The sequence below is a fragment of the Xiphophorus hellerii genome, chromosome 11, assembly GCF_003331165.1.
Source record: "Xiphophorus hellerii strain 12219 chromosome 11, Xiphophorus_hellerii-4.1, whole genome shotgun sequence".
Classification (NCBI taxonomy): Eukaryota; Metazoa; Chordata; class Actinopteri; order Cyprinodontiformes; family Poeciliidae; genus Xiphophorus; species Xiphophorus hellerii.
Genome location: NC_045682.1, coordinates 10,307,774 through 10,334,708, shown reverse-complemented (window position 1 = coordinate 10,334,708; position 26,935 = coordinate 10,307,774). Strand labels below are relative to the sequence as shown.

The 26,935-nt window shown below is 39.8% G+C and overlaps 4 protein-coding genes across 5 annotated transcripts; all 4 read right to left on the bottom strand.

The window, feature by feature from the left end:
• Positions 1 to 58: 58 nt before the first annotated feature.
• Positions 59 to 9,977, bottom strand: heatr6 (HEAT repeat containing 6). The gene is made up of 20 exons (XM_032577193.1): positions 9,571 to 9,977; positions 9,372 to 9,479; positions 8,870 to 9,010; positions 8,427 to 8,542; positions 8,115 to 8,229; positions 7,914 to 8,015; positions 7,666 to 7,830; positions 7,331 to 7,575; positions 6,885 to 7,059; positions 6,585 to 6,791; positions 5,960 to 6,059; positions 5,488 to 5,885; positions 5,284 to 5,406; positions 5,106 to 5,192; positions 4,255 to 4,389; positions 4,048 to 4,170; positions 3,831 to 3,955; positions 3,165 to 3,261; positions 2,844 to 3,048; positions 59 to 2,047 (listed from the first exon to the last, which is right to left on the bottom strand). The coding sequence occupies exons 1-20, from the start codon at positions 9,961 to 9,963 to the stop codon at positions 1,467 to 1,469; spliced, it is 3,741 nt and encodes a 1,246-aa protein (XP_032433084.1). The 5' UTR covers positions 9,964 to 9,977; the 3' UTR covers positions 59 to 1,466.
• Positions 9,978 to 10,778: 801 nt separating this feature from the next.
• On the bottom strand, positions 10,779 to 12,226 carry dynll2b (dynein, light chain, LC8-type 2b). The gene is made up of 3 exons (XM_032576804.1): positions 12,099 to 12,226; positions 11,563 to 11,700; positions 10,779 to 11,470 (listed from the first exon to the last, which is right to left on the bottom strand). The coding sequence occupies exons 2-3, from the start codon at positions 11,692 to 11,694 to the stop codon at positions 11,333 to 11,335; spliced, it is 270 nt and encodes an 89-aa protein (XP_032432695.1). The 5' UTR covers positions 11,695 to 11,700; positions 12,099 to 12,226; the 3' UTR covers positions 10,779 to 11,332.
• Positions 12,227 to 13,705: 1,479 nt separating this feature from the next.
• On the bottom strand, positions 13,706 to 17,822 carry srsf1b (serine and arginine rich splicing factor 1b). Of its 2 annotated transcripts, XR_004340999.1 has the most exons (5): positions 17,400 to 17,822; positions 15,813 to 16,009; positions 15,553 to 15,725; positions 14,551 to 15,200; positions 13,706 to 14,244 (listed from the first exon to the last, which is right to left on the bottom strand). XR_004340999.1 is itself a non-coding variant. In XM_032576802.1 (4 exons), the coding sequence occupies exons 1-4, from the start codon at positions 17,588 to 17,590 to the stop codon at positions 15,012 to 15,014; spliced, it is 750 nt and encodes a 249-aa protein (XP_032432693.1). In that variant the 5' UTR covers positions 17,591 to 17,822; the 3' UTR covers positions 13,706 to 15,011. The 2 variants fall into 2 exon arrangements, 1 of the variants encoding a protein (XP_032432693.1); XM_032576802.1 differs by having other exon boundaries at positions 13,706 to 15,200.
• An 872-nt stretch (positions 17,823 to 18,694) lies between these two features.
• Positions 18,695 to 26,662, bottom strand: pigs (phosphatidylinositol glycan anchor biosynthesis, class S). Its single transcript, XM_032576800.1, has 12 exons — positions 26,526 to 26,662; positions 25,376 to 25,515; positions 25,173 to 25,284; positions 24,601 to 24,690; positions 24,392 to 24,483; positions 23,490 to 23,727; positions 23,247 to 23,389; positions 21,894 to 22,008; positions 21,655 to 21,800; positions 20,548 to 20,648; positions 20,071 to 20,281; positions 18,695 to 19,246 (listed from the first exon to the last, which is right to left on the bottom strand). Exons 1-12 carry the CDS (start codon positions 26,542 to 26,544, stop codon positions 18,968 to 18,970), a joined length of 1,686 nt encoding a protein of 561 aa, XP_032432691.1. The 5' UTR covers positions 26,545 to 26,662; the 3' UTR covers positions 18,695 to 18,967.
• Between the last annotated feature and the right edge of the window lie 273 nt (positions 26,663 to 26,935).

Here is a 26,935-nt window from a genome sequence, read left to right as displayed (position 1 = left end):
GTGGCACTTTGAATTAATTATTGATTTCTGCGAAGACTGATCAGATGAAACGCAACAATTAATACACATGTTTATTATTTTTTTATTTAACCTTTATAAAAACCAGGATAAAAACCCATTGGGATTAAAAATCTCTTTTTCCAGGGAATCCTGGCCTGAGAGGCAGCAACAAATACAACACACACAAAAAATACAGTTAAAAAATGCCAAGCTATAAAACACAAGTACATGTAATTGAATCGGCATCAAAAACTTTTAGTTTGTGTGTTACCACATTGTGGGGCAAATACAGACTTTTGGTGGCATCCTGATGGCAAAATGTGTTGAAAAATTTGACATTCTGCAGAAAATATCAGAATTTGATAGAACTGTGTTAGCTCTTTGTACAATTGAGAAGACTATTTTCCCTGAAAAAAATCCTGCCATGATCAAACTATCCTCTAAGAGCAACTTACCCCAACAATCCAGAAGACATTTAGTGGTGTACATTGTACTTTTCACCATTAAAGGCACCATATCAAAACACAAAACTTAGCTTGGATCTTAATCACATTGGATAACGGGTGCCATAATACACACACCACAGCTTTTAAAATTTTATTGGTAAAAAATAAAATTGAAAACAAACTACCCTTCACCTTCCACCTCACAATATATTTTAAAATACACATACACAAGTGGCTATGTCAAAAAGTTCAAGGGGTTTGAATACTTTTGAAAGGCACTGTAGTTTTGTGACGGAAGAAAAATTTGGAAGAATCAGAAAAACAACAAAGGTATCAATCTATTTTCAGGCAGCAGAAATCATACAATAATACAAGAGATGTAAAATATATCTGTACACTCAGCCATATCTAGCTAACGACGGTGTTCATGTAGGTGTGTGCAATACTAGGAACTCTGGTATTGATCCAAAATCAAGTAAATACAAGGCTAGTATTGCAGATTCCAATACTAATGCTTCCAAAAAGTGTCATTGAATAATTTGGTGACTTGACTTCAGTTAGTTGATTTTGACTATGATAAAATACAGATCAAAGATTTTAGGCAAGTATAAGTGTTTTTTTTTTTATCAACTAAATACAACAGAAAACAATGTAGCAGTATAGAAATAAAAGGGATGATGATTCCAGTGAGGCTTTTTTCACCTGCCAGAGACCCTATCTGAGTTGGGGGTCAGGTTTGGGGATCTTCTCCTCCCTCAACTTTTTATTTCAGCTCAGTTTTCTCAGGGGTAAACTGTTTTAATAATTTGTGTAAATTTGCACTTATATATATATATATATATATATACACATACACACATGTCTCCTGTGAACGCTTGAAATCTGAAGGACAAATTCATCTTCAAAGCAGATTTTAATTCTTCTGAAAACATATTGTTCAAATATATCAAGACTGATCTGCTCTTTCGTTTTCTTTTTGCTCCAGCCTGATTTAAGATAAACTCAGGTTAAAGTACATTTCTAAAACTCCTCACATATCTTCAACAGATCCTCGAGGAAATGAACCACCACATCCTTCTCCTGCTCCCCTCCCTCCTCTTCAACCTTCAGGCTCTTAAGTCTGACAAGCGTCTCCTGGAGTCGACCCAGTCTTTGCTGCAGTTGTCCACTCTCCTCCCCAGAGTTCCTCTCTTCTCCTGCTTCATCTTCTCCTCCTGTTTTTCCTTCTCCTTCCTCCGCTTTAAGATACTTGATTAAATGCTCTCTGATGCCCCTGCCCTCCTCCCCGGCCAACGACGCGCTGAGTACAGGCATGTCCTGCAGCGTGCCGAGGCTGAGCAGGTGCAGCAGAGCCTCGGAGAGCGTGTGTCGCAGGCTGGCGCTGTAGCGGTATTCCAGAAAGTCGACCGCGTCTTCGCTGTTTTCCAGGGCTGCGGCCAGAGAGCGCCACACGCAACTGAAGCGCTTTGTGTCGCCGTAGCAGCTGCGCTGGGCTGGCACCGTGAGGGCGGCAGCCGACTTGATGCGGACTTTGAAGTTTTTGCACGAGGTGACCACATGGCAGAGGGCGGAGAAGGCATCCTGAGACCATGGAGCCGTTTCTGTCATAAAGAAAGAAACAAAGGCCAGCTGTAATGTTTGACATCAGGAAAATCCAACAACTACAAGACGGAAAGTTAGTTAAGTAAATTTAGACTTGGATCTAAATCATTAGCTACTCCTAAAAGGGGACTTATAATGCTCCCTTCAATTAGGTTAGGAAAAGTCTATGGGCTATACAAAACATGTTTATTACATTTTTTGCACAAAATCATTCTTAGATAATGAGATTTTTGTCTGATCAATTCTGAATATTTTGACCTCCTTTCAGAATGAGCTGTTTTCTAAGGACGTCTTGTCACTTTAAATCCAAGTCAGCTTCTGCTAGACACGCCCCCCCAACACAACATTTCATCAAGTTTCAGCAGATGAAAATTGATGAAAACAGATGCGTAATTATACAACATTAACTTCGAAAAGCAGAAATGGAGCCTCCTGCACAACCAACAGGAATGTAGCAAGTGGTTTCTGATTAGTAAGTCAACAACCAAACGTGCTGGAGCTCTGCTTGGGTTGCTAGGTGACAGACTGGGATTGCAGGGGTTGCTAGATAACGGCGCTGTGCCCCTTGTTGTGACTCTACAAAGAAGGTTTTTGAAATTATTTGTTTTCCAGAGACCAAAAAACATGAACCTATTCCCAAAAAACATTTGTGGTTTTCTTTTTAAAATGCCTGGACAGTTTTTAGAAGCAGTCGAGGCCCAACTGAAAGTATAAAAACAGGCAGAAAGTGAATTTTGCATAATATTCACTTGAATCTCTAGACTCTTAAGAGAAATAAAAAAAAAAAATAGTTACCAAGTGGCAGGGAGGAATTTCTGAAGGCATTTCCCAGTGCATAGCAGGCATTCCACCTGACTTTCATAGCTGCTTCCGACTGGACGGTTTTGACCAGAGCACGAACCGCGTCTTCCAGAGGGCGTTGGAAAACAGGCTGAGTCATCTGACTGTGACGCAGGAAATGAAGCAGATTTCCAAGAGCTCGCACTGCATTGCACTTCACCTGGAAGGTTAGAGGAGAAGAAAACAAGGTAGCATATTAGTTTGAACACGTTGCCCTCAGGAGATCTGGGGTTACTGCTGTAAATCTGAGTGAATGCGTTTCTTTTTTCTTTTCACCTTGTCTCTGTCTGCAGATGCTCGAGTTGCTGCCTGCAGCATCTTCAGCAGAAGCATGTCGGACAATTCTTCCTGGAAATCCACACCTACATTCTGCCTGAAGATAGAGAAAGATACAGATCAGGTCCAGAAGTTTACAGTCATTATTGCCGTGAAGGTAATTAATTCTCAGTTTTCAAATGATGAATTTAAAGTGTTTTTTAGTCTGGATGGAATTTTGATGCAACAAACAACAAGAATTTGTTTGTTCTTGTTGCAGAAGTTTGATTTTTTGGTAATTTTCTGTATTGGGTCAAAGTTATTCATGCAGATTACATATTATTAGTTTAAATGCCTCTTTGCAACTTGTGTCTCAACTTCACATTTTCTGTGGCCCTCAACAAATTTCTTGTACCCTTTTGGCTGGTTGTTTGACCACTCTACCAGGGATAGAGTACAGAGTTTGTTTAATTTGGTTGATATTCTGGCGCTGATCAGGATTTTAATCATAAATAAAATGTTTATAAAGTTGAGGTTCCAAACCAATCAATTCCAAAATCTGTTTTATTGAGTGTTCAGTTGAAATATCCAGTAATGTCCACCTTTAAGTATGCTGCTGCTGATTTAAGAGGAAGTTCCAGACTTTTCACCCTATTCTGTCTGCTTTATGAACCCAAGCAGTCTTACATATTAATGATAAGTGTGTCTGTGAGGTTTCCCAAAGACCACGCAGCTTTTGCACGGACGTTTGTAGATCGGTCATCAAGGGCGGCGAGGATAATGTTCGCAGTATCAGCCACAAACATCACATCCTGAGGGAAGAATATAATAAGAGAACATCTGAAAACATTCAGATGACTGTTTTTCCTAACAGCGCAGATGCTGGTCTTTACTGATTACTTGCCTCTCTCAAACAAGGGAACAGTATGTAAACTCCCAAAGCCCTGACGGCTGCAGTCTTCACCAGATAGTTCTCGGTGTAGGTCAGGCCCAGCAGCACGGTGATGCACATCAGCTGGGTTTTATCCTGAAAAACAAGATTGCAAATACAGCTGGAGGAATTTCAATTTTCTCTTCAGAAAATTAGAAGGTGATCAAAGGAGAAACTCACAGGCAGCTGAGCGAAGGCCTGTGGCAGGATGGAGGCGAGCGTGTCGCAGGCGCTTGCCTGTAGCGTGGGATGTTGTTCGTTTTGTAGTGCTGCATTTAGTGGCCCACTCAACACTTTTAACCAAAACTCCACCACCTACAAGCAGGAAACGTTGCATTAGGACACGTTCCACAGGTGGCTAACATGACATGAGCACAATCCAAGCTGAATGTTGGACATAAGGTCCATTACAAGCAACTTGGATGTCATTGCAATAGAAATTTCGTTGAATCCTGTTCAATGACAATAAATGCTATCTATCTATCTATCTATCTATCTATCTATTTAGTTTTATCCATTTTAAATTTGTGTGATTTTGGAAGCGTCCTGTAACCCATCATGACATAATGTTTAATCTTCTGAAAAGCTGAGCCTTCAGCTTTTACAACAAACTCTTAAATCTGTCTTAACTAGGGAATACTAATTTAGTAAGCGATTAATAATCAACTGGAGCATACAGACTCAAACAAGACTGAAAAACATTGAATTCAGAGCAGTAATTAAGCCAAAATTGTACAAAATATGCACATTTTGCATTTAAGATAAAAAACAACCTTGTTTGTAAATATGTTTTACTCAAAACTCCTCAAGTGGCATAGTTTTAGTTCACCCAGTTCAAATTCACTAAAGGAATGCCGTGTTATTGCATTTTTTAAATTTTATAATTTAAAAAAGGATCTGAATTGTTTATTTGCATTTTAATGCATCTCTAGTATTACATAAAAAAGGCTCGAGTGACTTGATGAAAAATATGTTAATAATCGATTAATAATATAATAGTTGCAGCCCAAGACCGTAGCAAAGGTTCTTACCTGGTTCACAGGAACCTTAGAGCTTTCAGGAACACTGTTCTCAGCTCTGTACTGTTGGATTATTCCGGCACCAAACTCTTCTAGTAGCTAAAAAAATACAACAAAACCACAGAGGTCGTTTGCTTACTGTAGTTTGATGACCATGTGTAATGCTTGCAGCTGAGGTAGACAGCTTTACCTTTGCACTGTGTAGCTGTATGGAGGGGTCTGTCTCCTCGAGGCACCGAACGCTCACCTGCCCGATCTCATACAGGCTTGATTGAGCAAGAGAGAAATAGCCGCGTACCAGATGGGACAAAACCTGAAAGAAAAAAACAAAAACAAAGCATGTCTTGAGAAATGCTTCTTTAGAGCGTTTACAAGTTGTTTCCATAACTTTTACCTGCAGAGCTTCTAGTCGAACAGGAGAGGGCTCTAAAGCAGCGCCTCCTCCAGCTCCCTCATGGTCTGACTGCTCCTCTCTGGGCTGAGTCACCAGAGAAACGCACAGCTTCAACAGCCACGGTGACGACTTCTCCTCCTCTCTCGGTGTGTGAGGAAGCTGGGGGGAATGTGTGCTTGAGTTTTGTTGGGAGAAAGCTGCTGGTGTCCGAGCAGGCGAGGCCGCTCCGTTCCTGTGTCTCCAGCTGAGAGCAGAGTCCTGCGGTGTTACCGAGCCGGAGATGCTGCCGCCGCCGAGGTTTTCTGGCTGCTGGAGGAGAAGCTGCACCTCAGGGAGTGGGGCCTGAGCCGTTACCATCGCCCCGTAGAGTCTCAGCACAGACCCGCGTACAGTCACATCTGTAGACGGAGCATTCATAGAGTCAGAGAGAAGCTTTAAAAAGCTAGACAGGTCATTGAGATGAGGTGCAAACCTCTGTGGCGCACATAAGGACGAATCTGTTTCCAGAGCTGGCTCAGCAGGCCAGGTCTGAGGCGATGATAGGGAGCGTTGGTCACCAGGAACGCCAGGCACTAACAGACAGAAGAGGAGATACTCCGTGACTGCAGCACTGTCTCAGTCACATACGTTTTCCTTCAGCACGAACTAACATTATTTTGGTCAATTTTATTATTCAAAAGGGTGAGTTATGGTCATTTTCATCATAAATGAAGTATTTAAGAGTTTTGTTGTCTTCACTGCTTCACCCCCACAGCCAACAGAACAATGCTGCAGACGGCCATCGTCTTCCAGTCCACCTGTCTTCCAGGTGGTAAACCCAATCTCTTTGATGTTAGTCAATACAATGTGACGCGCCCATAAATATTTATTTCAAGCAGAATGCAATTGTGGACAAAGTGTAATTCTACAAATACATTAAATTGTAAAGTCAAGTCATTTATCTAGAGAAAACTCAAAACAGACTTAATGCATTGATTGTGAACAGTGTGAATAGCACTCTGGATATTAAAAATCTTTTTCTTATTAGGACAAACTCATTCACCAATACCTGCTTGTAAGAGCTGCCTAAACATTAAATGATAAATCAGCTTGCCCACCTTTGTGACCTGTGTTAGTGTTTGAGAGGACGTTTCAGCCAGGAGAGCCAGGCTGAGGCCGCGGTGCAGCTCTCTGATAGCAGCAGCTAGCATGAAGGAGAACGGGGTGTAAGACGTTCGAGGTGATGCCGTGTCTTCAGCCGCTGCCAGAAACTGCCGAGAGCCATCCAAGATGGCCGACAGCACCTGAAGCGCACACAGTCGCACCTAGAAAAAGAAAGAATACATGAATTAAACACGAAGTGTAATGTTTCACACATCCTGATGAAAACCAAAGCAAATGTTTGTGACTGGCTGTACCTTTGGTGAGGGGTCCTTTAGTATAATTGTAAGGAGAGTTAGAGATGGGGGTCCACCAGCAGGAGAGTCAGGGATGAAGGAGGACCAGTAACCATACAGAGTTCTCTTCTCGACAGCTTTCACTACTGCTAGCATGCAGTGCAGCGCTAACTGACGAACACGGCACTGGTAAACTCTAAAACAGCAAAATGGAAAAGTTTGTTGATGGGAATAAAAAAAAAAAACGGCATTAAAACAACCAACACATTGTTCTCTGTCCTCTCCTGATCATTTTTATAATATAAAAACAAAAGTCGACTGAATTCATGGCAGAAAACAAAACAAAAAAAGGGATGAATGGATAGAGGACAAGAAATACCATATTTCTGGAAAAAATGCATTCCTTTCCAGACAGTGGAGGAGTCCTGTGATCAAAAGATCAAATATGTAAAAAGCTCTCTGTGTACCTTAATTTGCTTTGTGCGTTCCCCTCGATGTCTGAAAACTCGGATTCAGAACTGTTCAGCTTCCAGAACGGGTAGAGAAATGAGGTGGGCGCTTTGGCTAGGCTCTCCACATCATTTCTGCTGACGTCCCCTCCGCCTCCGCAGACTTCAGGCGCCGCTTCTTTATCTTCCTCCTCTCTGTCATCCACTTTGCTTTCTTCATGTTTTGTTTTCTTTCCTTTTCCTTTCGATTTCCTCTTTTTTTTCTTAAACGAGACAAAAGTGAACACCTTGCAATAAATGCAGAAAAATCCTTTGTAAGTACTAAAGTCAGTAAGCACTAAGGCTCCTCTTACTCCTGAAGCTTTTCCAGTCTTATCAGCCTCCTTTGGTGATTCTAAAGGTTTTGGTGGTTCAGTAGGCCTTGGTGGAGAGAGACTTTCATACTGCGAAAGAGGCGCTGGGTAAATTACCTCTGGCCAGTCGACACTCAAACCAGGGGCTCCCTGGAACATGAGCCTCTATGGAAAGAATCAGTAGGTCTCAAATGAATAGACTTCACCAGACAGATTTATGCAGAAGGAAATATGGTTCGTTTTTCCACCTTCAGTGCAGCCAGTACAGATCCAAGCTCCTCTCCTCCTCCAAATTTCCACTTCCCACCTGACAGACAGAACTGAAGTCCCTTCAGAGCAGCCTGGATGACCTGCAAGAAACAAAACACAGCAAAAAAAAAGAGTGTTAGCTATCACCAAACATGCATTTTTCAACTATTTCCTTATTGTAGCAGGCCAGATGTAGGTACCATGCAGTAGAAGAGATCATCGGTGTTGGGAGGTTTGAGTGACTGCAGTGTCTTCAGAAAAAGTCTGAAACAAACACTTCTGTACTGATCGTCCAAAAGTGGCTGACCGGGAATCCTGCAGAGGAAAACACGCAGCCATCCGGCAAAATGACACAAAAGAAGCCTAAAGTAACATTTCAAATATGTACGTATAAAGACATTTAGGAAACAATTAAGCGCCATTCTCTGTTGATCTACCACATAAAATCTAAAATGAGATAAATAGAAGGTAATGTCTATAATGTGATGAAATGTGGACATCCTGAAGTCTACCTGAGGCAGATGTTGGCCATGCAGGTGAGCGCAACGTGCCTCAACTCGATATTTGGCTGGGAAGGAGAACTATACTGCAGAATGACTCCATCTTCCCGCAGCAGGTCACTGACAAGCTGTGAACGAGCAAAATCTCAACGCAAATAGGAAAAGACATGACTGAAACAGGAAAACATTTCTGTGACTGGTTCTGGTAGAACAATTATTGACAAATTTGACTTATTTTTCACTCTTCAAAGATATGAAAACTGAAGACTGAGTTTAAATGTCAACTTGTTTAAGGGATATTTTTGGAGTTTATTAAAGAATATACAAAGGTTAGGGACATTATTGAAAGGATAAGAATTTAGAAACTCCTCGGCTCACTGTTAGATTCAAATCTTTAATTAAAGCCATGGAAATAACAAATGCAGGTTAAAAAGCAGTGAACAATGATAATCTACCTGGTGGCACAGAGATCCATTACCATACACCACTGTGGAAAGTGCCAAGAGAACATCTGAGTGTGTCCATGTACTGCACTGTTTCAGGGCATTGGCAGTATAGTTTACCAGCACATCCAGTGTCTGTTCATCCATTATAACCTGGAGGAAATCCAAGCAGAATAAAAACAAGTTAATATATTCCAGCACACGGCAGAAAATCGAACTTCAACCTCCAGATATTCAAAATGTTAAAGGGGTATGAATATCAGAATCATCCTTTATTGTCATTGTACAGAAGCTTGACGAAATTTGTTCCAATTCAGCCCATCCAAGGAACAACAAAAAAGACTAATGAACAACATAAGACAAGAGTAAACAGGTGCCTGAGGCTACAGCCATAAATTCAAATATATCCATTTAAATTGATTTTGAAGTAAAAAATAAAAATAAAAATAGTGGGACAACACGTTTACAAAGTCCTAGATGGAAAAGTAGATTTTTGCATTATGCTCGTTCTTACCTTCAGCTGATTGAGGAGGTGATGAACAAGTTGACAGAATTTAACAACTAAATGTTCTTGATTCAAAGGTACGAGGCCACTGGTGTGCTTTAGCAAAACACACACATCCTGGAAAAGGGAAGCAAGACGCTTTATAACAACCAAGAAACCCTTACAAATGACCGAAGAGGAGCGGCTGCTGGTTGGTAGATTGTGTTACCTCTGGTCGGATGGTGATGGGAAGCTCGCAGCTCCTGTTGTAGTTCTCTGAAAGCAGCTGGTCAAACAGCTGATTGAGCTCCTCTCTCAGCTGGCTGCAGTCTGGTCTCAGGGCTCGAAGCCTTGCGGCGCAGCGGGAAAACTGCTTCTCCGCGTCCGACAGAGAGTCTGGCGGCGAGCAGTCCGACTCTCCGGGACTGAACGGAGCGGCTTCGGCCGACAGAGCCATGGACGGGAAGGCAGGGACGGCAGGACGGCCGAACAACGGTGCCGACACCCCGACAGGAGCCGACATGTTTATCACCCGGAAGCACTTTTCTTCGTCCTTCTTCTTCTTCTTCTTCTTCGTCTTGTTGTTGTGGCGGTTGGTAAATAACCGCCACCAACTGGTCATGGAGTGTAGACCAGAATGTCACCCAATTTATATTATTCATTTCAGATGACTAAATATTCTCTGATAACTTTGAGTTATTGCTAAATGAATAAATGAACTAAGTCTAGTTTTTAAGTTTTGGATCAACTGTTGTCTTTCTTTATAAACAGAACAACGTAACATGATCTAGAGTCTCAACGCCACAGAGTATTCACACTTGCACTGTTTCCCTAAAATTAAAAGTGCTTTTTAGTCTAGAATGCTGAAACCTGAGATGATCCCTCTGCTTCTCATTTATCCAGTTCTCTTTTGAGTTTTATAGAGCCAATGACCTCCCATTTTTGCTTCATTTTCTGTTTTTTTTTTTACTAAAGCTAGTAAAATCCATTAGTGTTTTCAATGGTGTCCTTTCACACACAAAAAACCCCTCAAATTTATTAGGCCCATCATGTAGAATTTACTAGATTTCTATTAAGATATCTAGTCTGCTTTCCGAGTGGCTGTGCAAGTGTATTAATGAACTGGAATCAGAACAAATTTTTGATCTTAAATCATCTTGTTTCATCAACTCACTGGACAGCTAATGTGAGCATTTTCATTATGTATACTGAAATTCCATCATTTCCTTACTTTGATAGTAAACTGGTACAATGAAAGCAACACCACCTCTAATGTACTGTATTTTAGTTCCAACTGCAAGTTTAAGGTTCAAATTCTTTTACATAAAATTCCCACACCTTGTCATAGCCTTAATACCACTCAGGGTGATGTTAAGGCCATGTCAGATGTGAGGCATAACGCCATGCAATACAACCAAATTAAAGTGCATCCACAGACATTATTTGAACTATTTAATTGTCAAAATTGGTTTGTGCTCAACATTTGATTTGTCGACAAATACTGTCACAATACCAGGCAACCAAATGAGTTTACAGACATACAGAACAGGATCGCTGCAAGTTTTCACAGGCATAACCAGGAATGTTAAAGCACATACAAACCTCCACATATCACAGCTTTTATTAGGTTCAAGCAACAGTCCTGGAAATTAAAGGCATTTGAACAAAAACTCTGTTGCTCATTTTAATGCACTAAAAATAAGTTATTTTACAACAAACTCGTTTGAAATAATGGACTCTACATCCAACTCCATAACCAACTTGCACAAAAGCAAAAACACAGATATAACAAAGACAGATTTACAAACACTGACAGAGGGCCTGATCAGACTGATCCTAATTCTTGGACTTCCTATGAATCATCTGTGCAGACATGATCGATGGTTTGTGTTGCAGTTGGCAAAAAACGTAATTGATGAAAGCAGCGGACCAGGAGGTAGGCATGTCTGCAGAAAGGTGGCAGCATGCACATTGTGACAAGGGTGCATGCCTTAGCCGGACTTAAACAGCAGGATGGCCACCTGACCCAAGTAGAAGTAAATGAAATGTTTAGTTTCGTGTGTCACATAGCTGCCAAAGTTCCTGCCAACGATGCAGTGCCATGTCGGATTGTATTTCTTGTCAAACTCCTGCGGGAAAGATGAGAAAGATGAAGGTCAATGCTGATGTAAAAGTTCTTCAAAAGGTCACATTTCTCCAACTTAAAAAGAGAGCACCATACCTTTTTAACATAGGCAGCGATATCCTTCTCTATGTTGTACTTCTCCATTGCCTGCATGGCACAGTCTACAGCATCCTGCTGCATTTCATCAGACATGTCTGCATTCTTGATCACCGCCTTCTTGTCAGACATGATGCCCTGCAAGACACAAAAGTTTGATACATTGTCTATAAAAGGACGCAGACAAGACGCTGTTTGGTGCATAGAATCCACTGTCGGCACTTCTTTTAATCGATGTTTTTGCTTCAGTTTGCAAACCACGTGAGCCCGGCATTTTGCGTTTCACGCAGTGCTGCTACAAAGATAGCTCATTTTGGGAGTGCACACATCTATACCAACTTGGTGCTTTCTGTGCGAGGGCATGTTTTGCTTCAGCCACCATTAGCCTTTGTAGTCAGGTTTCCACAGTGGCTGATGCGCTTTTATTGCTCAAACGGCACAGGAAAGATGCAAAGCACTCGGGTTTCTCCTGCGCATCAGCTTTTGCACACTCAGCCATAGCAAAGCACGCTGTGTAATATTTAAATAACTCTTACCGTTCCTGCGTGTAGTTTCAGTGTTCAGAGATGCACGCTTCGGGGGACTGCACAGCTTTTCTTTCATTTATTGAAGGACGCGTGGTTCTCCCGCTCCGCCCTCTGCATCTCCTCCCCCCGCTGATTGGCTCAGGGCAAGCCTTCGCCCAGCTGACGCTCATTTTCTACTCGCGGAGAAGGGCCTGCATTTTATTTCCACCCAGATTGCACCGCTCTCACCTTCCTGCCTCACCGCAGATGTCATTTTGACGTACTTAGAAACAGTACGTCAGCCTGTTCGCCATATTTTGTGTGGCAAGATTTTGTCTGGAACAATTTCATAAATTATTATTTCTGTCATCAAGAAGTGAACACTGCTTTATATAAGTAAATAAAACCATTTTTTCTTACATGAAATAAATAGGATTACCAAAAATAATGGTATTTGTCTGACAATACTTTAATAACATATAGGACTATAATAATCCTAGGTTTATGACTTCAAAAAAAGTGTTTCTCTCATAAATAACATTCAAAAATATCTTTTTCAGCAGGGCGTGTAATCACTAGAGAGCTTCTAATTCTTGCAAAAAATAAAAATAGGACTATAAAATGTTGTAAAATCTTTCAGAGAAGGAGTCACAAATGAGCTCCCTAAGATTTGAAATGAATACAAGAGGAACCTACAGTACTCAAGATAAGTTGGATCTTTTCTGGTTGTAGATGGACTCTACATCAACTCCATAACCAACTTTCTCTAAGCAGTGCTAAAGAGAAGTCTGAATCTTTCAAGAAAACTTTTGATTTTTGCTCCATCACATAATAAACTAAAACCTAATGCGTGTGCCCATCTTAAACAGGATATTTATCATGAAGGAAAACGCACATGCACTTTTATTTTGTGAAGGTTAAATCATTTAATTACTGACAAAAGAGGTCTTTTTCTGAGAAAAAAAGGCTTACAGTGTTACTCTGCCCTTAGGTTTACCAGCTTAAGGAGACCAGTGGTTGTTACTGCACAAAAATACTGATCATAAGCCGATTCGAGAGACTGAGACCTTGAATGGCAGGCTTGTGATTATTATACAAGAAAATAATCATATGGGCAACTGATACACCTCCCCCTTTTCTAAATTACTTTTATTTTTTTAAAAGCTGAAAGTGAGATTGTTTCCCCCCCCATTAAGTTATCCAATAATTGAGCACATATATTCTCCTACAAGAGCAAAAACCTGTTTTACTTTCTATGAAAGCTGACTGAAAACTTGTTCAAACTTAACAAATCCTCAGAAACAATTTAATTGTGCTCAGTGAATACTCTGCTTTGTTCACAAAGAATACGACTTTGGGATTGAATTGAATATGATTGAATGGTAGTGGAATAAATTAGATTCTCTGACTTGATATTAAGTAGATCCATTTAATAAAATGCTTTGAAAAAATCTGGGAATTTAGGACTAGAATAATTCTACTTTTACAAAAATAGGAAGAAACGATCTAAACGAAGGGGAAACCTGCTCCTATTACCTCAGCTTACTCAGAAATACTTTGTGCAAGTGATTGTGCAACATTGTGCCAAACCTGTATATGACAGAAAATTTAAAAAATACAACAAAAACAGAACTCACTTATTGTTACTGAATGTTTTATTAAAAGAGAAATAAGCAGTGAAATACTGAAAATCACAAATCATCCATCTTTGAAAATGACTGAACTAAGAAAAGTCATACCATTTTGAGAATCCTTTCCTTTTACCAACCACACCTCCCTCGCACCCTGACAAATGTTCCCCACAATTTACCACTCTCCTTACGTGTGGGATCCATCCTGCACCTCCATGCCCTCCTACTGGATCCTATCCAAGCTTTGCTCTTCTTTTTATAATTAAAAAAATAAAAAATAAAAAATTGAGAAATGGTTTCCCCTCTGTGCCGCCAGTAACTGCGTCTCTGAGGTCCCAGACCAAAAAAATGAAGGAATAATTTGGATAATTCCGAAAGCCAAATCAGTTTGATTTATCTCGTTTACATAGAGGTTTCCGGTTAGCCGGGGTAAGGTGGACAGGGCCGGGGTCGTGCTCCATGTATCCATCCTGAAGCCTAATCCTAAACTGATCCTGAATCCTGATCCGGATCCGGAAAGGTGAGCCAATGAGCCCAGTCCAAACCTTTAGAATAACCAGCAGAACCAAAGAGAAGGAGGTGAGTTAGAATCACACCTTTGGAAAACATTTAAAAATATTAATAATTCAACTACCAATCAAATCCAAAAAATACTTTGACTACAAAAAGATGAGAAGCAAACAAAAAACAAAAAACAAATAAGTTTTAGGGTCCCCAAAAACAGTTTACAGCACACTTTACTGTAACATTCAACAGCAGTATTCAAGTGTAAACTGAGTATTTCAAAGGAAAAGAGATTCACAAAAGCCTTAAGTGTAGATTTCACAGTCGACAAGGCACAGCCATCATACCATTGGTGCCATATTTGACTCCTCCTCCTCCTGTTTATCCTAAAATGAACTGTTTCCTCTCTTCCCATCCTATCCTGTTCCTCTGAATTCTACAGAGAAACACACAAGAAGGTCAAAGGACAGTTGTATATGCTAGGGAGAAGTCAAAGACGATGGCAAAAAGAAAAAAAACAAAAGCATTCAACGAGAAGAGAAAGAAGAAAAATAATGCTAGGACGAGAAAAAGATGGATAGCAGAAACAGAAGGGGAAAAAGACAGAGGAAGCCAAGCGGGGGGCGGGGGGGGAATCAGGTATGCAAAAAAAGTAGGGAAAAACAAAATGGAGAAGGAGGGGTGGGTGAAACACACAAAACAACATTGTACACAAGTGAGAGATTATCCTGGGAGTAACCACTGGATTTTAAACGTGACCGCCTCCTCTCTGGCTCTGACGTACACCGCTGCTTCAGTTTAGGCAGATTTAAGTGCGGGAACGGGAGCGTGAACGAGAACGCCGGGGCGAGTACTGGGGGGATCCCCGGCTGCGGCGCGGGGAGTAGCTGCGGGATCGGCTCTTGCTGCGGCTTCTGCTGCGGCTACGAGAGCGAGAGGGGCCGTAGCTGGGGCTGCGATTGCCATCCATCTTCACACGAATGTAGGCCGTCTCTCCCTAAACACAAACGCGTGTGTTAGCATCTATGAACTGAACAACCAGGTTCAAGCAGACACCAGGAAGAGTTCACATTGGTTTCAGCAACCTAAAAAACGCCAATAATTCTCTTAATGTTGTTGTAAAAACAAAACAATGTTGATCGATCAAGCATCTCAACCTGCACTTAATCATAAACATATATGAAAATCTTTTCCCCCCCCCCCCAGGGACACTTTGAGATTTGGCTTTACTTACAGTTGGGTATCCATCCCCCTCAATCCCGCTTCTTCATCTAAATGAGCAAACTTCAAACTGCAGCTCAAGAGCACCTCCTCAGTAACAAAGCTTTCTGCTCTGACTGATTACGTACCTCATGAGAACGAAACTTGGTGTTATCCAATTTACGCACAGCGTAGGTCATGTCTTCTTTGCGCACAAACTCCACCACACCTGTGCCATCGCGGAAGACATCAGCGTAACATACATCACCTGCCTCCCGCATGTGATCCTTCAGGTCCTGCCAGCTCCCGCTTTGGGGAAGACCTGAGAGAAAACAGAAAGAAAAAGGTGATGTACAAAATATGTTTTTTCTTAAGACAAAGGCACAGAAAAGAGGACGGCATTACTCACCTGACACAACCACTCTGTTTTCGGAGCGTCGGGATGGAGGGCCGTACCGATTCCTTGACGGCCCCATGCCTCCGCCTCCACCACCTCCTCCTCCTCCTCCTCCGCCACCACCCCTTCCACTTCTAGGAAACTCCACACGCAGTCGATAGCCATCGTAATCATAACCATCTCGCCCATACACAGCATCCTCAGCGTCCCTGCAAATTATTATTATTTTTTTTTACACTCAGTAACTACAAAAGAGTACAACCACTGGAGGATCTTGACATCAACAGATCTGAATTACTGTGAAAGGGCCACTGTCACAGTATTTTCCCAGTAAGGTTACGGATTCATTAAATCTTAAAAAGCAAAAGTTTACAAAGCAGAGGTAGCCAACAAAGTCCCAAAGGATATCAGCTTAGGGCCCCAATAAGCCAGTTTTGGTATTTGTACCTCCTTAAGTTAAACCAAAACTAGCACAGGTTAGAAAAGCAATGGCTCTATTGAAGAACTAACAGAGCAATCTAAGTGGAGTGCAATGTGTTGTTAGACATTGGGGGAACTTTGGAGTGGTTTGCATTGGTTTTTAATGATTTCTTTAGAAAAAAAAAAAAAAAACATCGTCACCACTGACCTGTAGACAACAAGGAAGAGATTTGACATATGCAACACCATAAAGTAGTATTTTTTAAGAAAATAAAAGGTTATTCTTTGTACACCTCCAATTAAAGTTATGCATGTGGAGGCTTTTTCTGATTGTGCACATATGAGCTTTTATATCGACAGCAGCAAGAGCCTGCTGTAAGTCCCATCATGACATAATATAAATTTTGGAGACTTATTTTAGCATATTGCTGCCTGCTATGAAGGTACGTTGCTGGGATATCCAAACGTGTTCATGCTGGGAGTTTAATGTCCTCCATCTTTCTGTTCAGTGAAATAGTTGATATTGTTGGAAATTTTCTTTAATGAGAGATTAATGTGAGGAAAGGTCATAATTTATTTCTCAGACAAAAAAGTCACTTTTAACAGAACATAAAAAATTATTTATTTATTTTTTTCTGTTTAGGAGGCACAGCATTTCTAAAACTTGTATTAAAAATTTTAATCTGCCCGAAAATGTAAAAAAAAACAACAAAAAAAACAAACACATACAGCCTGTTGTATATTTTTTCACGAGGTTGGTATGTTACAAGGTCTCGCCTTTTAAAAGCTAGCTATCGAAATAGCAACTATTAAAGTTCACATAAGATAAATATTGGAAGAAAAAAAAACTCAGATTATTTGCACATACCAAAAAGAAGTTAATTACAAGGAAGGTTTATTTGTAACCATGACAACTTGTATTTAGTTGCCCTTTAGAGCATGTTTTGTGAAGTAGGCCTCAGTCCTACCACATGTAGGCAACCGAACACCTCACTTACAACAGGATGAAAATATAACTACGAGACGAATGTAAAAGTGGGTCAAAACATAGTTTAGATTTATGGCTAAAACTAGCAGCTGGCGGTAAATGAACATTTGTATCAGGGGAGATTAAAACAACTTTGGGTGTAGCATCTGGCTAACAGCGGCGGTAAGGCTAACCAGGATATAGATGCTCACCTGGGGTCCTCGAACTGAACGAAAGCAAACGGCGGTCCTCCTCTGCGGTTCTTCAGGTCAATATCACGCACAGATCCATATTTATAAAATAAGTCTTCGACGTCTTTGGAGCGGATGTCTGGGGGAAGATTCCCCACATATATCCGACAATCGTTGCTTCCCGAGGGTCCTCGAGCGAATCCTCCGGACATGATAGCGCAAAATAAGCTAACCGTACCGCAAACGGACTAAGAGCGAGTGGTGAACAAAAGGCTACGGCAGAGCTATCTCATAACAGAGGCGGGAAACTTCGGGTGAAAACGAACAGGGAAATGCTGCGACACGGTTCTGTTGTCGGCTGCTAAATCCGCTCTAACTTTAATGGCGAACTTAGCGCCATGTAGTGACGCTAGTTCACGTAATCACCTTTAGCATTGGTTAAGAAGCAACAGCTCGCCTACTATACTTCCGTATTACTACTGTAGTCCAATGGGTTTTTTTTTAGCTTTGTCTTTATAAAGAATACTAAATACTTTTTGAAGCAGTGCTTCTCAATCATTTGGCTTTGCAGAAACTAAATGCAGCTTTGTTTTCTTTACCATATAGTTATGCTAAAAAACCAACATTTTATGTATAATCCATTAGTTACAAATTATGTTCTCTTAAAAGCTGACTAAATTTACTGTAGTGCTAATAGTTGATAGCAGCATCACAAACTTTAAGTGATTCAAGTTGAGCTAAATACGCTTATACACAAACTAAAGCATTTTAACCTTTATTTCTGTTCATTTTTATGGTTGTGTGGCTTACCTCTAAATAAAATCCAAATTGTTTCTCTGTAAATTTTAATGTTGCATAAGATAATATTTTTAATACTGAAATGTACTGAAATATAGCAGCTTATGCAATGCGTAGAAAACAGATATGTTGTATTCAAGGACATTAATGGGAAGTTGAGTGGAAGGAAAACTTAAAGAGAAAAAAAGTATGCAGGTAAAAAGGATAACTACAACCTTGGCAGTATTGCAAAGCATAAAGTTAGGCAGGAATCAGCAAGATCACACCCTACAACCAAGGTGAGCTGAAGGCACTATTAAATAATTGCTGAGACTTGAGTAGAAAAAAGTTTTTGTGATTTGGGCAAACAAAATATTTGTATTTTATTATTTAGGTTACTGCAACTTTAGTGTTTTCATAAATTGGCGTATTGCTCCCATGATTTTGCTTTGCTTACAGCTACTGAAAACATAAAATGTTTGATAAAAAGCTTAATTGAAAACATTGTGTAAAAAGTGAAGATAAAAAAATGGCTAAAATGTGAGTTAAAGCTTTTGTCTTTAATTCTTAATAATTTACAATAGAAAGTGGAGTTCATATATAAAAGTTTTTACACATTTACACAAATTCAAGCTTTCGTACAGCAACGGTTCCAGTAGTCATTTAATAAAAACTTGCAGCACATACCCATCCTAATTTCAAACAGAACAATACCCCCAAACAACACTGTATAGAAGCCTTTCTTGATGCCCCCATTGCATCTAAATGTCAAAATCACCAACAAAACAGTTTATCCATAACATCTTCACGTGTCAGTCCTTCTTAGCTTGCTTTTCCCTACGTTTCTGTCTAGCTTCAGAAGCTATTTTGATCAGAGACAGCAGAATAGGCACACACATCGGCAGGAAGAGAGGTATGTAGATAGCAAACTTCTGGTCATCAGGAAAGTAGAGGAGATGGAGCAGAGAGGGGTCAAAGAAGGCTTTCTCTGAAGCCTGGATGGCTTCTTTACTGAACTGAAGGGCGAATTTGAGGTTTCCAGCCTCCAGCTCTGCAACAGCCAGCTGTAGAGACGTCACAGCGCTGGACACCTGGCAGACAGCGACAGGAATAATGGATTAGGAAACATGCAATTAAAAGAAAGATGACTTGTAATGCTAAAGTATTTAAGTCCCCACAACATTTTCCCACTTGTTATGTCACAACCTCAAATCTCAATATACCTTAATTAGGATTTAATAATGATCAAATTATGAAGTGGAAGAAAAATGATACATATTTTTCACCACTTTGTACTCCTTTACTTTCCTTTAGAAAACCTTCAAGTCCTCGTAGTCTGTCGCCCTTCCTGTTTTTATACATATTAAACTGTGTGATTTACAGTCAGTTGTTTGTTTTTTAATGATTAGGTGGTTCTGGTACACCTGAACCGTTACAGGTTCTAGACAACTCTGACGGGTTCGGAACAAAAAAAACTGGTGTCAAACGTTTCTGCAGCAAAAACTTTCCATTTGTGCTGCCATCATTGTGAAGAAATGAATAAAAAGGTTTCCAGAGGTCAACGAAAATTAATGTTGGAACCGTCATTTAAAAATGCTTTGGTGATGAACTATGAACATGAATAGATTCATTTTAACAGATGAAATTAAAGTAAATAAATATTTAGTTTATTTGTAACTAAATAAAATTGAGTGCAACAGATTTTATTTTATTATCCAGAAGTTACATACAGTGGACCTGGAAAGTCGACACCACACTCTCCACATTTTTTCATGTCACAGCCTTATTCCATCAAAACTCTATACACATCATCTCATTATGGTGACAAATATTCAAAGCTTTTGTTTTAAGGAATTATCATCATCAGTCTTATTAAGTATGTATTAATGATTTTTTTGAGGTATGTATACTTCACCTGTTCAGCAATGTTGTCATTAATAACAATGTTGCCTATCTGGTCTAGCAGCTGTGCAAGTGAGGTGATTGTTGTGGTCGCTGTTGCTATGTTTTCCACTGAGCGGCTCCACATGAGACGGTCCAGCTCCCAGTCAGCTAGTCCGGTGCTGCCACAGGGTGCCACCAGGAAGCCGGGGGGCGGGGGTGATGACTGCACACCCAGCAACAGTCTGACAGAGGAAAAAACTCTGAAAAATTACCTGGTATAAACAGTGCTGTGCTGTGAACATTTATTTTTCCACATAATGCCAGATTGGGTTGGCGAGCTTTTTTCTCATAAGGAATGAAATCACCATTTAAAAACGTAATTTTACATTTACTCAGGTCATTTTTATCTAATCTTCACATTTATTTAAGTGTAAGAAAAAAGCAAAAGCCAGAAGAATTTGTTCATAAAGAAATAAACTCAAACGACTTACTGTAGGTTGAGACTTACCGAAGCTGCGCGAGGAAGACGCCCATGACTTTAGCCATGTTGATGTTTATGTCAACAGGGAACTCTGCCTCTGGCCCATAGTAACTGTCTACATTGTACACCTGAAAACAAGTGAACATTTTCATCGAGACAGGTCAAAACACATTTACAGGTCAGAAAGCTAACATTTGATTTAACACAAGGAACTTGGCCTTATGTGAACATTTTAGTTAAATTTTGTAAGAGAAAAGTCCAACCATCAGGTTGTGACCTTAAGATCAAGCAAACTTGGGTTATGTAGCAAAAACCAAAGCACACCAAGTTCACCTCTGAAAAAAGAAAAATAAAAGATTTGGAGTGGCTTTGCCAAAGTCTGGACTTCAGTCAAATTGTGATGTTGTATTATGAGATTCTGTAACATTCAGTTGCAGAATGTTCATGCTAGAAAACCCACTTGTCTCAAAAGATACTTTGATTATTAAAGCTGTTTATAAAAAGGGAACATCAATGCTAACCCTGTGTACAAATGAAAACCAATACAAGTTGGGTAAAATGGATTTTAGCACAATATTTGCTGGCATTTATTGTTGTCATGGTGTTTTTGACAATATATTTTTCTAAAATAAAACATACACATTACAAAACAGGTTATTTTATTATATTGTTATGTAACAGTGGCAAACAATCAAGCAAGATGTCGTGATTGAGTTTGCAACATTTTAATCTAATAGCTGTTACAAAGCAACTCCCTTAGCAGTATCGCTACACAGCGGTCCTCAACCGTCGTCTCCTAGCAACGGCGGAGCGATACTGACCCCCTCCGAAACCATGTCAATCTGCGACACAACTAGTAAATAACGCACTCAAAACACACAAAACAGTATTAATTTACCTTGACTATTCCATCAACATGACCTATGTGCCACAGTTACATTGTGTAGGAAGTGCAACTGATAAACAGCACAGAATAGCATGTTCAACTAAACTAAAACGTAAATGGAGCTTTTTTGATCCTTTTGTGATAATCACAAGTACTGTCAACATTTTAAATATGAAAATGCCCATATGGAATACTTATTATTCATTACACATTTTTTTAAATAGTCAGGTATAATCCTGTGATCTCACCATAATCCCGCCCCAGCGTGGCGAGTGAAACGCGTTGGAGGGCACTTCCTGCTTGTTTTGATCTTGGATGTAAAGAGGTGAATGGTAGGCATCAGGAACATATAGAAGAAAATTCAACACTGGGTTGGAAGATGCTGCATTAGAGCCTGAAAGAAAAGTATATACATATTAATAAGAAAAATCACATTATATTCATTTTGTATTTTATCCTTCATAGATATGTGTATATATATTTTTACCAAGTCTGGCCTCCACTGGGTTGATAACATGTGCGAGGCTGTCAGCGTTGAGCATGTAGGCACTGCGGGTGTTATCAAAGCGTGGGTTGACACCCAGCATGGCATAATGCAAGGTCTGTAAAATCGAGGGTACAAAAACTGAGCATTTGCATAAGTTTGGTCTTGCACTTTGATGAGACAGGGGTTCCAAGAGAAAGTGTTCATATACTTTCAACATGTCAATTTTAGTTCCAATTCAAACACAAACTTCAATGCATTTCATTGGAATTTTATGTGATAGATGAACAAAGTAGTGCAGGGCAGCGAAGTTGAAGGATAAAAACTTCATTTAAATAATAACTGTGAAGGGCATTTGTCATCAGCTCCTCTGATCAATCTAGATCAGGGGTCTCAAACTCCAGTCCTCGAGGGCCGCAGTCCTGCAGTTTTTAGATGTGCCACAGGTACAAAACACTGGAATGAAATGGCTTAATTAGCTCCTCCTTGTGTAGATCAGTTCTCCAGAGCCTTAATGACCTAATTATTCTGTTCAGGTGTGGTGCAGCAGAGGCACATCTAAAAGTTGCAGGACTGCGGCCCTCGAGGACTGGAGTTTGAGACCCCTGATCTAGATGGACATAGACAGACAAGCTGTAAGCATAGATTTTTAAATCCAGTCACAGATTCTTAGACCAGGGCTCGAATGTGTCCATCACATGAAGATGAAATTATCTAAATCTTTCTGTTGCAGTCCTGCTTGTGCATTGACTTACAGGCATTTAAGTTACTGAAAGATGAAGCTTCACTCCACTCTTAATTTTTTGCAGCCTTTAAAAAGTTTTCTTCCAGGTTTGCCTTGTGTTGTACTGCATCTATCTTCCCATCCACTACATACTGTCAGGAGATTCAACCATCAGAGCTTTGGATATCTGCAGTTCCTCCAGAGTTAGCATGGCTCTCTTACTTTATTTTCTGATTAAAGCTCACAGTGTCTGGCTGCTTGGTCAATGGGATGGCCATGTATTGGAAGGCTCATAAAGGTGCCAAAATCTTTCCATTTTCTGATCCTTTTAAATCTCAAAGCTTTGCATATCCCTAACCCAGTTTCAAACATGAGTTTCTTGGTCTTCATAATAACAACTAGAAGGAATTTTAAGGCGTTTGTTTGCACTGGATGTTTTTAGGGGCATTAGATTAATGTGGGCTGCTACAGAAGCACGTCAAACATTTCAGATTTGTAAAAATGTTGAAGACCATGCATCCATTTTCCAGTTCACAGTTATGCGCTATTCCTGCTGATGTGTCACAATAAAGTAGGTTAGGGATTTTGCTTACAATGTGAGAAAGGACACAGTACACTGCCAACACAAGTACCTGAGAGTCAATGCTAAAATTAGCCACAGGGGACATTTTGGTAAGTAAAGGCTGTATGTAGGTCTGCGCAGCACCCTCGATGTCCCAATGCAGCCGGTGAGACTTTGGGTCGGGGTTTAACAAGCTGAATGTGATCTCATAGCCTAAAAGAATAAACAGAGAACAGAAGGGAAGTGTTAAAACACACACACACAGCCTATAGAATAATGTACATTGAGGCAACTTCTGACAAAAATAACCAACCTGGACTGGATTTGAAGGCTCTCATACTGTCTGCAATGCTCTCTTTGTTGCCTGGGTGGAAACGGACTCTGTCGCTGAGGGCAGCAGTGATGTCAGCACGGCTGAATGACATCACTCTCAGTACCTGTTTGATGTGTGGCTGCAGGTGATGCAGCAGCTGCTCAAGTGTCTTAGCTGTCCTCATCTGGGGAACACGAAGCAGCGCAGTCCGTCGCTGACCAATGTACACTTTAACATCCTGAGAGAATAATTATATGATGCAATCAATTCAATCAACATTAAGAATCATAGAAGAAATGTAGTCAAGCATATATTAGGTTAAATGGCAAACACAGAAGTTTTTGTTCCCTATCTTTTATTTTTACAATAATTACTTGAATATAAAATATGTTTTATATTTGTTTACCACCTGGTTATGTTCCATTTTGTTAGAATGTCAATAAAAGTGTTTTCATGTCTTGATCTTTTCTTTTTTTTTAAACAAACATTCTCCTTTAAGTTTATTTGTTGTTTCTTTAATTCAAAATAACCTTTGATTATAGTTTTACAGACTATTTGATGCATTACTACATTATTAATCCAAAGAATAAAAGGTGTAGGACCAAGCATACAGTCTTGTGCAACACCACAAATAAACTTTGGTAAACAAGTGTATGAGTTACATATTCATATCCTTTATTAGGGTACCATTACATCCAATAATGTGCTGTCCGTCTAATTTGATATCTCTTAAGCTTTGTCATCAACAACCCATGATCTGCAGTGTCAAAGGCATTTAATTCAATACAAATAGTCCTGAATTGAATTTAAATTTAGAATAGAAACATAATGGTTATTTCAAGTGTACACAGCAATCCAACATTATAGTAAGGAATAAATGTTAAAGTGTGAACAGTTTTAACCTCAGGCAGTAGTGAGGACGACTCAGGGATCACATATATGACCAAAGACCCACATGGACTCTCACTTAGCACATGCAAAGAGAGATCTGCCTCTACAAAAGACAAAAAAAAAAACACACACACACAAGCAGCATGTGACCACCTGTGCTTTGAGGGAGAAACTAAAATGTGTAGATGAGATACACAGCTAGATTCTACAGGAAACTCACCCGCCGCATTAGGTTTGTTCAGGGCGTCCTCCTCCATGATGGTGGCTGTGCGATATTTTGTCTCATACCTATACTTCAAAGCTGTATCCTCTGGAACAAATTGCATTAATGAAAAGAAGAACAAGAAAAGTGTGTAGGATTCCACGAATGAAATTAAAGTTTATAAACATCTACAGTACAGACCAAAAGCACACCTTTTAATTCAATGAGTTTCCTTTATTTTCATGACTATTGACATGTAGATTCACACTGAAGGCATCAAAACTATGAATAACACATGTGGAAATATGCACTAAACAAAAAAGTGTAAAACAACTGAAAATACCCCTTATATTCTAGTTTCTTCAAAGTAGCAACCTTTTGCTGTGATTACTGCTTTGCACACACTCTGCATTTTCTTGATGAGCTTCAAGAGGTAGTCACCTGAAATGGTTTTCACTTCATAGGTGCCCTGTCAGGTTAATAAGTGGGATTTCTTGCCTTATAAATAGTCATGAAAATAAAGAAAACCCATTGAATTAGAAGGTGTGTCCAAACTTTCGGTCTGTACTGTATGTTTAAAAAAAAGTCACCATCCACAGCATGATCCTCCTCCTGGGTTTGTGTCAGAGGCACCTTCTTCTGCTGCTCTGGTGTCACTGTTCCACGAGCAAATACAACCTCCACATCTGCACTCAGCTGGAGCTGAGAAACAAAGAGAATAAGACATGTGACAAATAGATGAGTCAATAGATGAAAATAGATGAATCAGGTATTAATCTCTTCTATTACAAACCTGCAGCTTAGCCAGTTCTCTGATCTGACTGACAGGTAACCAGGCCCGGTAGGTTTCAGTGGTTTTCCACCACAAAGGGACTCCCACGATGATGACCACTGCTGCTATGGACAAAGCAGCAAGCTGACCTCGTCGTCGCTCTGAGAGAAACACAAGAGCTGGTAAAAAACCTTTTAAAGTGAATATATTAGTATAATTTTATTTTGAATTTAGCTTTATTCATACTCTGTCAAGTGGTTGCACTGAGTTACTGGTTAAGTTATATTTTTGTTTATTAATTAGCCTTTTTGTCCTGTAATGTCCCCATGGTCATAAATTGACTTGGATTAAACTGAACTAAATAGTGCCTGACTGCATCACTGCACATTTTACAGTGTATGCTTTAAAAAAGCAGAAAAGAGGACTAAAAAAAGTCAAGGCCTAAAACCTAAACAAAGATAAAAATAATTCTTCAAAACCAAAAAGACCTGGGAGAACCATAAGTTTTCAAAATGAGAAGAAAAAAAAGTTAAACCTCTATTAAAAAACTGATTATAAAGTCTGACTGCACGACAAAGTAATATAATTGCAGAAAATTAGTAGCCTACAACGTGTCCTAAATTATTTTATGAAACTCCAATCTTTGGACTGACCTAAATCTCTAATTATTTTGGATTTTAACAACGCTTTTGACACTAATTAATGTGGTATTTTATCCTCATTTAATATTAAAGTTGACTAACGAAGGGGGTGTAAATACATTCAACACAACAGTCTAGATAGCCACTGACTTTCTGAATTGTGTGATGGTTAAAAAGATAAACCGAATTTTTTCAAAATCCTTTGTCATGGGAAAAATATGAAAATACGCAACGGATATTAAAAAATATATATTTTATAGGAGTTAATGGTGACTTTATAAGCGTTAGTAAAACACATATAAAGGTACAATAAACCTGCAGGTGTTTCAGACAGCATCTTAAGGCAGTTGGGGCAAGCTAGCTGTTAGCTTCCAGGTTCATAACAATGAACGACATAAGTGCAAAGAGACAGTTCCAGATATTCTGTAGAAGACGTCATATACAGTCTAAAACACTCGATAGTAGGATAAAGAAACACATTTTAAAGCAAGAAATGAATCTTCACATAATTTGCTACTGAATCTACTCACCCACTTCCGCGGTGGCCATTTCTGTGAATGACTTGGGTGCGTTTGTTCGTACACACACACACACGCAGCCTCAAGTCACATGACAAAGGTTGGAATTAAATCGGGCGCGTCACTTTAAAACTGAGCCGTTAACTATGTTTAGTGCTGCATTTTCAAAACGGAAGTAAATCTTCTTTCATAAGGAAGAAAAGGGAAAAAAACAGATACAAGGATTAGCGCCGTCTCCGTGCAACCACGGTGAGAATATTAAACGCATGTAGACAATGTGGGACATGTAACACAGCACCCCCTACTGGTTGGCAAATGCAAGAATAGTCGTGTGGCTTGACCAGTATGTTTTCCTAAATTTAGCAGCAAAAGTAACACATGATTTATGTGGGAAACATACGTAGGAAATCGAATTGTTAAAA